This window comes from Equus quagga, chromosome 5 (genome assembly GCF_021613505.1).
Source record: "Equus quagga isolate Etosha38 chromosome 5, UCLA_HA_Equagga_1.0, whole genome shotgun sequence".
In the NCBI taxonomy this organism is placed as follows: Eukaryota; Metazoa; Chordata; class Mammalia; order Perissodactyla; family Equidae; genus Equus; species Equus quagga.
Window position 1 is genome coordinate 96,728,598 of NC_060271.1, and position 12,494 is coordinate 96,741,091.

The following is a 12,494-nucleotide window of genomic DNA, read 5'->3' on the forward strand; positions in this document are numbered from 1 at the left end:
ATTGCTGACTTCTTGTATTTCCCTGAGAAGTGTTTGCTTCTTACCTGACTCTAACTGCTTCCCTTTTGCCTGGTACCACTGATGGTACCTGGCAGATGATAGTATTTGAGGAGTGAAGCATCTGTTGACACCACCGATGCCCTTGAACTAGTTCATCGGATTCAAACGGATGAGTGATTTCCCTTGACCTTCTGTTGATGCCTTTTCCAGAACGTTGCTTCCAAAGTGTATCCTCCCTTTGGCCTGGAAGTTCTGTGGCTGCCCTGTACCACTGGGGTCTACGTTTTCCAATTGGAAGGCGACTATAGGGAGAGAGGGAGGGGTTGCTGGAAGACTGGAAGACGAAGAAGAAAAAAAGAGCTAAAGGAGGGTGCGTCCCTCCCACTGCTGCCCACCCCCTTACCTTACTTATTGCCAGACCCCTATTTCTACACCACGGTGTCCAGGACCATTTTGACCCTGTCGGCCCCGGCACCCCCCCGCCGCACCCCAGCCCCGAGCATGGGGACGGCGCTTCTCCAGCGCGGGGGCTGCTTTCTCCTGTGCCTCTCGCTGCTGCTCTTGGGCTGCTGGGCAGAGCTGGGCAACGGGCTGGAATTCCCGGGCGCTGAGGGCCAGTGGACGCGCTTCCCCAAGTGGAACGCCTGCTGCGAGAGCGAGATGAGCTTCCAGCTCAAGACGCGCAGCGCGCGCGGCCTAGTGCTCTACTTCGACGACGAGGGCTTCTGCGACTTCCTGGAGCTCATCCTGACGCGCGGCGGCCGCCTGCAGCTCAGCTTCTCCATCTTCTGCGCCGAGCCCGCCACGCTGCTGGCCGACACGCCGGTCAACGACGGCGCGTGGCACCACGTGCGCATCCGCCGTCAGTTCCGCAACACCACGCTCTTCATCGACCAGGTGGAGGCCAAGTGGGTGGAGGTCAAGTCCAAGCGCAGGGACATGACGGTGTTCAGCGGCCTCTTCGTCGGCGGGCTGCCCCCAGAACTGCGCGCCGCGGCGCTCAAACTGACGCTGGCCTCGGTGCGGGAGCGCGAGCCCTTTAAAGGGTGGATTCGCGACGTGCGGGTCAACTCGTCGCAGGCCCTGCCCGTGGACAGTGGCGACGTGAAGCTGGACGACGAGCCGCCCAATAGTGGCGGCGGGAGCCCGTGCGAGGCGGGCGAGGAGGGCGAGGGCGGCGTGTGCCTCAACGGGGGCGTGTGCTCCGTGGTGGACGACCAGGCCGTGTGCGACTGCTCGCGAACCGGCTTCCGCGGCAAGGACTGCAGCCAAGGTAAGACCCGACGCCCGACCCCGGGGGCCTCGGCCTGGGCGGGGCGCGGGGGGCCGGGCGAGGCCGCGGGGCGGGCTGGTGCATGGGGCTGCTTCCTCTGGACAGCGTGTTCAGTTCATTTCGAGGTGCAGCCCTGTCTCTGGCTTCTCTGCCTGACCACCTCTCACAGCTCCCCCGTGGCATCCTCTTAATGGTTGAGAGGCCCCATTTCCGGGGTCAGTTTCCTCCTGGGAGCACTTTCTACCAACCCCACTTTCTTTCAAGTGGCAGGTAGAATGGCCTCTGTCTTCACCGGGCCATGGACCACCTGAATGACTGCCGTGCTTTCCTCTTCCACTTCTCAGTCAGTAATACACAGATTTTCCCCATAAGAGGCAGACAAGCATCCAGAAGATGGGGTCCACATTTGGTGAAGTAGGAAGTGCGGGAGAGGCTGACCAGAGTTGAGAATCCCCACGTAGTTACTCTTGGTAAAGGAGAAGGGAGACAGGATTCATAGGCACTACTGTGCCTTTTGCAAGCGTAGAGTCCTGCTCCTGGTTGTGGAAAAAGGGGAGGAGGGAGGTACGTGAAGATTCTCTTGATTAGAAGGAAGAGGGTTCTTGGAATTCTTAGTTTCTGTGGTTATGTCCAAGTCCAGCAGTTGTCAATTTAAGTAAAATATGTGATTTTTGTGGTTTCTTGAAGTGGGAGACAGGGCAGCTAATGTTTAGAAATGTTAGAGGTTAAATAACATATTTCTCAATTAGCAGATGCGTTGGGAAGATAAACAGTAGAGAAATTTAGGCATTGCTGGACTGGGAATCTTCTGTGGGCTAATAAACAGGGGATGCGTATGAAGGATTACAAGAGATTTTCTGAGGATATTCAGCTAATGATGTTTATCTGAGTAGTAGAGGCCAGAGGCCAAGCTGTAATTTCTGTTGTTCTTAGGGACTGAAACAGTGTGCAATTAAAAAAAAAAACCCAAAACTACCTAAGTTTTATTTTCTCTCCTATATAAATAAAATCCAGTCATCAGTCTGTTTCTCCAATGTTGCAACATGACAATGACCAAGGAAAAATATTGTATAAATACGTAAAAGCCTATAAACAGAAAGTGAGTCATATGAAAAAGGTGAAACATGATGAAACATGCATGGATCTGTGGCTGAGCAAGAGAGACAATGTCAGGGTTTAAAGTAGATAGCTTATAGGTCAAATCAAGGCAATCAACACACAGATAAATGACATTTATGGCTGAAATTTCAGAAAAGGTGAATTATTACGTCTTAGTTTGAAAGCTGTAGGGACAAAAGCTCTGTGTATGGCCGTATTTTATTGTGTAATGTCTTCTGGTTTTTTTGCTGACACTGCTAAGGGGAACTAGCCCTTGTAAATCTTATTAGACTTGGCAGTTCTCTCTCACCTGACTTTAAGAGAAATGAAGACTTGATAAAATTTGTGATTGTTTACACAGCAAAAGGAGTTAGGAAGAAAAAAGCTGGTCATTAGGAGAGCTTTCTAGCCTTTGTGGGTTGATGAAGAAAAAAGTAAAGGGATATTTTATTGCTCTCTGCCTTCATGTGGGTTTTTGTTTTCATTATATCTTGGCTTAAGTAATTATCAAAGCCTGTATTCCATGGCCCGTACTGCACTTCAGCTTGGCCAGTAAACTTCTATGGATTTAGCATTAGGCTTAATAGTTAATGCTTTACAAAAATAAAACAGTCCATGTTTTTCCTCTCCCAAATCTAACTTAATTGTAAATCATGAATAAGATAGCTACATATGATGACTTGCTTTAAATAATTTGAAGTTGCATACCTCTGCACTGATTAATGGAAATAAGTGAAAAATGAACACTATTTTATGGGAAAAATTGCTCTAAGTATCCCAGTGCCACTTTAAAATATGGAGCAGGCAATTTAATGAAGGACACATGGGCTATAACTTCCTTCCTTAAATTAGGAAACAAATATGACCCAATGACAGCTTGTTCTGTGTGGGAGGGTGTTTTAAATGAAATTTTTAATTTTTCTATGCATTTTTAACATAGGGATCCAGGGATCATGCATAATCAGGAACAGTTAAGAATGGAGAAAGCATGGCAAAAGTAATATGTTGAAGAGAAGCAGAATTAGATGTCTCTGAAATGCATTTTATTTTGCAAGTGGATAGCTCTTTCCCTAAGATGAAGAATTTGGAATTACTAAAATGCATAATTGAACGGTGTAGTACCTGATGCATAAAGTAATTCAATCCAGAAAAGAAAATCCATCAGGATTATTCTGGAGCATTGATTCATTTTGAACATTTCAGCTGAAAACGAAGTGCAAAGATCTCACCACTAGCCATGAAAGGAAAACAAAAGGCTGAGTTCCTTTGATTATCACAGAAATAGGAGATGAAGTGATAAAGGCAGAATCCGTCTTCCCAGAAGGATTGGCTCCATTTTGCTTATTTTCCCTGTTTCATGTGTGTCAAGTGACTATTAAATAATTAATTGAGAATGGATGCCTCTCCCAACACCAATCATGTATTGATGGCTAGGGATAGATGATTTCTCTTCAGATGAAGTATAAACAAAGCCCTGCCTCTAGCCAGTATTTACAATGATTGCCACGTTCTTTTTAAAAACTAATTTAAAAACAAATAAATCTACATTCATTAGAGAAAATTTAGAAAAAAAATTAATAGCAAACATTAAACAAAATTTAAATTATATCTGATCCCAAGTACAATTTCTTTTTTAACTTAATAAGTCTAGTATTATTTTAGTTGCCTTCATATTTAAAACACAGTAAGAACTACTAAAAAGACGAAAAGAATATTCTCTTTTTTTTTTTTGGCCTAGAAGGTCTCGAAACAACTTATGCACCTATGGATTTCTAGAATATTTTTATTTAATGAGCTCATTTTCATCCTTACTCTATTTATTCAGGCCTAGCAAGTTTTATTTATTTGTTTATGTAGTGATGGAAAGAGAACACAAGAAAGGTTATGCATCATGACCAGGTTACTGGCAGAGTTGAGGTAAGAACACAGACACTCTTATTTTTGGGCCCTGTATTGTCATGTCTGCTGAATAAGATTTCCAGCTTATTAGAGTTGATATTTTTTTCAGGTTCAGGCAATATTTAAGAGGAAAAAAATAGATATATATGAATGGCTGATGGAACAGAACTAACTTACACATCACTTATGTTCTTTGACCCTGAGAGTCAGCCTCAGAACTCAACTATTTAAGAATGTCATCTTTCCTGAATGATGGATGCTTAATGGGGTACATAGCTTTTTCAGTGAATCATGCTCATCTAAGTACCCCAGAATCATTGTTATTTAATAACTTTCTTCTTAAGAGGACTAATAGTATCCCAGCAGCTTAAAAGAATTAGTGGATTCCATGGCTGTCCATCTTAAAAATGAGAATAAAAGGCTGATCAATGAGAAATTAACTGAAGTTATACTTTTTATGATTTCCAGTCCATGTTTCAAGTATTTTAGAGCCATTTGTATTAAAATTTCATACTAAACTCTGAATGTCACTTTTATTCTCCTTCCCTTTTTAAATGGCCGTAAATACATATGGCTGGTTATGGCTGATTGCTTAATTTTCCTAAACATGGCACGTGATAGATGTCGTTTAATAAAGGCCCTGCTTTTAATGATGTAACCAGATAGACAACCACTCATTCATTCATTGATTCATTCATTTCTTTATTCAATACATATCAATTGATGTGTGTTTCTGAGTACTAGGCTCAGGCAATAAAATGGTGAGTCAAGTCTCAGAAATAGTTCCTACCTTTATAGACCTTGCATTCCAGTGAGGAGGCACAATAAATTTAAAAAAGTAAGTAAAATGGAAACTTACAATGATGGTATGTATTTTGAAGAACAGGTACATGATACTGTGAGAACTTAAATTATTGCAGACTGACCTAATCAAAGAAGATTTTCCTGAGGAGTGATGTGTAAACTAAAATTTGAGAGATGAAAAGGAATTGACTAGATAAAGGCAGAGGAGAAATTTTAGGTACAGAAGCCTGGCGCAGGAGATGGCATGGCACATTCAAGCAACTGTGAGAAGGTCCTTGAGTATGGAGCTCTTAGGGAGAGGAGCCGGGCTAGCTCATGCAGGGCCTTCTAGCCCTGGTTAAAGATTTTAATCTTTATTGTAAAAGTGATGGAAAAGCAATGGAAGAAGTTAAGTGTGGAAGATAGGGAGGAGTATGCCATTATCAAATTTGTATTTCAAAAATGTCACTCTGGCTACAGCGTAGAGAACAGACTGATAGGGAGCAAGAGAAAAAGAGAAAACATTATTTTCTGTTTGTCAGTCAACAACATTTGGTAAGCACCTACTGTAAGCTATAGGCTAGGTTAGGGGACTTAGAGAAAAAGAAGATACTTTCAGTAAGGGAGTTAGAATCTTTGTGAGTTTGGTTATATATAGAAACCTAAGGTCATTTGTTGTTTGGAACACTTGAGTTCCACCTGTAAAGAGCCTTATCTGAACTCTTTATGTGGATCGTCATGTGTTTTCTCTTGGATATACCCATTGAATCTATAGGCGTCTGGAGCATATTGGCAATGTCTTATTGTACCCCCAAGAACCTTGCCCAAAGTGTCTTCCTTGTGGCAATATATATTGGTTGATTAATTCTAGCCTTTAATTGTTTTAACTGCTACAATAAAGGAAAATATTACATAGGTACTTACAATCTTTGTAAGGTTAAAAGAAATTTAAGTAGTTACTGTATAGATAGGTACTAGACAAAAACAATTCAGAGATTTTGCCAGAGTTTTGTTTGAATTCTGTTGTAGAAAAACGTGGATCACCTGTGCTTAAAAAGCTTTGAGTGGACTGGAGAAATTCATCAATAATTTTGATCTAGATAAAATGTTCTGGGAAGCTCTTAAAGTCTGACAATGGAAGCCATCTATCTGCTCTACCAAAAAAGCTTGTCTTGATTATAAAATAGTAACCCAAACTGAGTTACCATTCTAGAATCCCACAAATGAGGTAGAATGTCTTATTTTGAGATTTTGTTTAATCTGAGATGTGATTGTAGTGTACGAGTTAAATTACACCGACTCTGGGCCACACTGCCTGGTTTAAGTGGGTTCATTCAAACTTCTAATCATCAGTTTTGTTGTCTGTGAAACTGGGAAAATGATGGTAGTTACTTCGTAGGGGCCTTATCAACACTGAGCAGGTAACTTCATGTAAAGCTCTTAGAACAGTGCCTGGCACATAGTAAGAGTTCTGAAGTGTCCATTTGTTATTTTGTTATTATTACCTCCGCCAGCACCACTCCTTCTACTGACACCACTCCTTCTACTGACGCCATTTTCTTTAGGGATGCTCTCAAGCAAAATTCAAATATGGAACATTCTCTTTCTCATTTAAAAGAAATTCTAATGTAATAATGATTCTTGATTAGCCCAAAAGTTTCCATGCATAAAGAGAAGCAAATAATAAAGACAATGAGCATCTATTTCTGGTTTACACAGCTGTGCTCTAATGGTACCCATGTCTGGTTGTGATTCAACATATTTTAAAAATCATATTGTCTGAGAATTTTTACATGAATAAGTAAGCCTTTAACGCAAAAGTATTTTTAAAATACATCACCCTCTATATAAACTAATACTTTTATCCATCCCAATCCTATGGTAAATAGTGATTTTTACTGTATTTTTCCTAATATACGGATAGAGATATCTAATGGATCTATCCTATTTATAATTTGTCTCTGAGGCTTTCCTATAAGTTAAAGTTATTTACATGTATGCTCCAGAGAAGCTAGGTGATACATTTGAGCTTTAAAAGCTGAAGCAAGATATTCTCATAGTTATCATAAAGAGGTTACATTTTTTAGCATGAAATTATATATATGCCAGTGAAATCATGTTCTGGTTTTAGATACCATTAAATGAAATGTGGTAATTAAGCTGATTATTAAAAAAATTCTCCTTATTGACTGCAGAAAGGACTGGCAGTATATAATGTTTCTGTTATTCTTAGCTGGATAGTGAGAATTAAGACTCTGAGCCACACTGGTTCCTGAAAACCGTCATTAACCACATTCTATATCCCTTTCTCAGTGAGCAATTGGTGACTGTACTGGCTGCAGGGTTAACTCCTATAAATGTGCATTGAAAATTAGGCTTTATCATAGATATTCGGAGTTGGTTTTATTATGGAAATAATAAACTATCAGAAGTTGCTATGCAAACTGTACTTTTGAAAAGTGCGCAAGTATATTTGACATAATTCAGAATAAATCACTTCTGCATTCTAAAAGTTTTTAGTTCCTTATGCACAGCAATATTATGCAAAACCTTTATACTTTTTCGTGTACTTCTCTATAATTTTATGGCTCACTCCCTTTTCTATTACTTGGAAGTGCAGGAATTGGTAAATTTGCATGGTCTTTGCTGAATAGTAAGTCTTAAAATGTTCCAATTAGGTTTTGAAAAAAAAAGTTTTTTTGGTTAGTTGCTTTAGAGCTCTTCAGAAATTGCATGGCTTTTTGGTTTTCTCTCTTAAGCATAGATTCCATGTACTTCTACTTGAATATGGGAATAGCTGCAATGCTCTCTCAGATGCTTTTCCTGCCATGTTATTATTTACATGCATGTGAACAGAATGTGGCATGGGGTTAAAGAGGCATTGCCTTTAAATTGCTGTTAAAAAGACAGTAAGGCCACTGATGTTCTATAGTTCAATTTCTAAGACTGTGAATTGAGAAACCCCTAATCAGACTACTAATATATTGTGAACTCCTGCTAACCTACCTCTCAGAGTGTTTGTGAGTAGCTAATAGATGCAAACTCTGAGAAAAGCTTGAAAATTTGAAAGAAATATCTAATGGCAGCAGGGTAGATGGCTCTAGGATGTTGTGAATGTTAATAGTGAAAAAGTTAAACATTTTTCTGTACATTTATTGGGGGTCATTTTAGATGAATTTTAGATTACTTATGCCTAATAGTATGTATAAGATTTGATAGAGTTCTCTTATTACATGTTGATACACTGGTACAGACAAACTGAATAAAGATGACATTGGTCCTGTTGTTCCTCTTGTGCAAAATCTAAACAAATGAAATAAGTAATTTAATGTAGCAACTATATGAATCCATATTATATGATTCTATTTATATGAAGTTCAAAACAGACACAACTAATCTGTGGTGATAGAGACAAGAATAGATGTTGCATTTTGGTGGTATTGACTAGAAGAGGACACAGCCTTTGACATGATCTGCATGGTGGTCACATGGGTGTATATATTTGTAAAGATTCACTGAACTATATACTTAATATTTACGTACTTTACTGTATGTAAGCTCTATTTCAGTTAAAAGAAATCCTTCAAATTATAAAAGGAATGCTGTTCAGTGATTACCAATGCACTGAATACATATAAAAACTTACTTGTAAAGGAATTCATAATGGAAATTCACCACATTTAAAAATTTTAGGCAAGAGTCAAATATTTGTAACATAAATCCAAAAACCAATGCAGAGGGCAAGTGTATTTATATATGAATAAATCTAAGGAAGGAGGGAGAGTTTCTGTTTTAAACACCTGAATGACCTTTGATCTTGTTTCCAATTTCTTATGCCTTTATTATGGAAATAAAATATAGGTTCTTATTTTACGTTTGCATCTTTTGAGCAAAGTCCTCTCAACACATTCAAGCAATGAAAGTTTTCCAATTAGGAAAACTCACCTGCTGGAATTTTAAGCAACTGAGTGATGAGTATGTTGTAAGAGCTCAACAAATATTTTAATGAGTGATTGGATATTGGAAAAACAATGACGGGTCCAACCATAGCTCTCATAATACTCTCCAAATCCACAAATATACATGATTTCTCTCCCAAAATATTAGGCATCAAAATACCTCAAAAGGTGCACTAGGTGTCCCTCCTTTAATGGTGCCATAAGAACCTCTTGAATTTGAATACAATTTAAAATGATTCTGTTGAGAATCACAACAGTTATTATAATTACTGGTTAATGTTGACTGAGTGAAAGGCATTGTACAGTGTGCTTTGTCCATCTTACCTTGTTTATCCTTACAACATCCTCCTGGACAAGTTTTATAAAATTCCCATTTCACAGATGAAAAAATTGTGGATTTGAAAAGCTAACTTGCCAAAAGTCCCATATCTTAATGGCAAAGCTGAAATTTGACTCTAAGTATGCCCATTGCCCCAGCAGGCAACCAGTCCATTATACTACATAACCTGTGTATTTCACTAACAAACAGCTAATAGATGCTCAGAATTTGTTCACTAGTTGTCAACTTGGTGCTAATTTGAATGGCAGACTTATAATAAAGCCTTCAGAATTGAGGATCATAGCAGATCTTTAAATTTAGTGCCATTTCCTAATGTCATGATAATAAAGAAATGGAATAGTTTGTCAGAATTCATCACACTTTGTTTCTTATTTGTTTCTTTTGTTGACTTTCTATTCATATTATGCTTAATGGGTTGATTCTACTCTAACGTAACTAGAAGTAAAGTCCCAGTATATTGTATCTAAAGAACGTTACCACTAATTTTTGATCTTTTGAATGAAAATATTTTGTTTTCACAAAACAAGAAAAACAAAATTTCCATCCATTTCAGAGTCTAGAAGATAAAATTATTGAAAATATCAAAGTTCATGGTGATTCAGCACAAGTGTAAAGACAGCCCAGTCACATAAGTAGACACTTAGCGAGAGTTGCTGAGTTAGAACATGGTTCTGCTGAAGACAGAGATGATGGTACACCAGGCATGTCATCGAAATTGCGTAATCAGAGGATAGTGTCTCTTTTTTGGATAAATGAGTTGGGCTTCCCAATGCGTTGCCTACAATTGAAGCACAAGTGGTTTTTTTGAGTTAGAAAGATGTTTTCTCTATGATAGTTCTGGTATATATGAGAAACTGTTATTGGAAAGAAGTGGGAGGAAAACAAATGTGACCTGGCAAGCCAAAATGCTGACCTGGACTCTTGTCTAGTTACTTGTACTCCAAACTCTCTTAACTATAATTATAAATACACTGACGTCACATTACAGGAACAAGTGCTGCTTCAAATAGAATTTTCTTAGGTTGGTTCCCAGAAGGGATCTGGTGGTCCAAAAGTTAAAAGAGGAGCTGCCAAGAAGAACAGTTGCTTCACCAGCATCTTAAGATCAGGAGGGGCTTTCTGTGTTTAATTATAGACATAATGAATTCTGTGTGGATGATGATCCTTAACAGAAGCAGCACTGATCACAGCTTAGGAGTTACTGTTTGTGACCTAACAATCCCTGGGCTTGTCTGTGGAACCAGCTAAGCTTAAGTGTTACTCAGATATTGCTGGATTTAGCAGTATGAACCACCTCAGTCCAGTAGAGACAAGGAAATTAAAGACTCATGTTTTTCTTCTAAGTAATGATGTCTCTCTCTAATTCAGCATGCCTGGACTCTCCTTAGGGAAATAGCTGGCATGGTAGCATATACTATAGCTGCTATGTGGGAGATTCTGCTTTTCAGCTTAAGCTCTTTATCTTGAATGCAAAATTGATTTTTTTCAGCAAGTAATGCAATTATTTATTTAAAATTATTACATATGCTTAAGGTACTACATGTTTAATTTATCTAATTGAAAACATTGTAAAGATAGGAAGTTATATATTGTATGTCATGACCCAAATGCACAATTAAATGTGTAGGAGGATACATTTATGAACCCCTGTTTTAAAAATTTGGCCAACTTTTTGTGAAGTAAAGTATTGAGATATTTTTAAATAATGAGACATTACTTTTGGAGTGTAAATGTATATATGTGTATATGTATATACACACAGCGAGACACACACAAAAATATGGCATATACAGGAAAATTACATAAAGTAAGCAGAGAAGGATTTTTTAAAAATATCTTGGAAATCATATTAAAATCCTCAAGAATATATATTGGTTAAACATTTCCTTAAAATATAATGGCTTTATGATTTAAAATGGTCTCTGTAATATGTATTGATTTCTGCATAAGACCTTAGAAACCTAAAAAGTCTGTCCTTATAGTCAGACAAATGACTTTCTGTGATCAGGCGTGGTATTAGAGATTTTGAGGTTTCTGCAAAGTAGCATTTTCATATTATTGATTAATAAAATCACAACTGTTCCTGAAGGTTGTGTGAAAAACTAACCATATTATGTCTTGCTCTAAGATTGCTCTGACAGTTAGCAAGAGTAATTTACTTGGGAACTTAATTGGAATGAGCTGTAGTTATTTTCAAACAGATGAAAAAAATTAAGCTAATATTAATAATGACTTCTTTTAAAACTTTCATACATAAGAAAACTAGGTGATTAAATTTATTTACTGAGCTCCCAGTGAGTTCAAAATAGCCAAGACCACCACAGGAATATTTTGAAACAGCCATTTAAAAGAAAAAAGAAAATCAGTAATAGCCCTGAAACCTCTTTTCTCAGAGTAGTTAGGGAATATATAAGAATTTTTGTTTTTGCTATTTAAATAAGTCATTTATTAGTTTCAGAACATGCCTCATTGCTCAGTTTCTATTGTTATCTGGAAATTTTTTTGATACAAATATCATTGTTTCTTTGTCTCCTCTCTTAAACCTTTGTTTAGATTAGAATGGTGGAGTTATAATACAGCTTTCTTACTTCTATCACAATTTACATTTTTTGGCTTCAAATAACATTTAAAGTTTTTTCTGTTTGTATTTCTTACATTGTTTTTTCTTCTACTCTGCACGTTGATTTCCTCTGTAAAAGTACAGGCAGAGGTAGAGCTTCAGGAATTAGAATAATTCTTCATCTGGGAATGGTGCTCCTCTCTGACTATTAGCCAAGAGCTGTGCACTTTCCCAGAGGTCATTGGAAATAAGGAAGAATAATGGGCACCTCCCCCTCCAGGCCCAAGACGTTATTCATCCTAGACAAAGTCCTTGTTTGTATGACACAGAAAGTGTTGTATTTCATCCTAAACAGAGGCAATAAAGATTTGAATTGGGGCCAAATATATAATCCTGGAGTGTCTTCTGCCCACAAGAGATGGAGGATGGAAGGATGATGAGGCCTCAGGGAAGCTGCAGAGCTTGGGATGTGTAATGATTGAGAAAATGAGATGGCAGACTGAGAGAGAGGAAAAGGAGGTAGGAGAAAAGACGATTGGGCAAAAATGAGTGTTAGAGAAGAAGGTAAATTGAGAGAGAGAG

The 12,494-nt window shown here is 38.3% G+C and overlaps 1 protein-coding gene across 5 annotated transcripts in view; it reads left to right on the forward strand.

Moving 5' to 3' along the window:
• The first annotated feature begins 501 nt into the window (after nt 1-501).
• The window catches only part of NRXN1 (neurexin 1), a 1,071,934-nt gene continuing 1,059,941 nt past the window's right edge, over nt 502-12,494 (forward strand). For all 5 annotated transcript variants that reach the window (XM_046659961.1, XM_046659962.1, XM_046659966.1 and 2 more), the window contains exon 1: nt 502-1,273. In XM_046659961.1, the coding sequence (XP_046515917.1) occupies nt 502-1,273 (772 nt within the window). The remainder of the gene's footprint in view (nt 1,274-12,494) is intronic.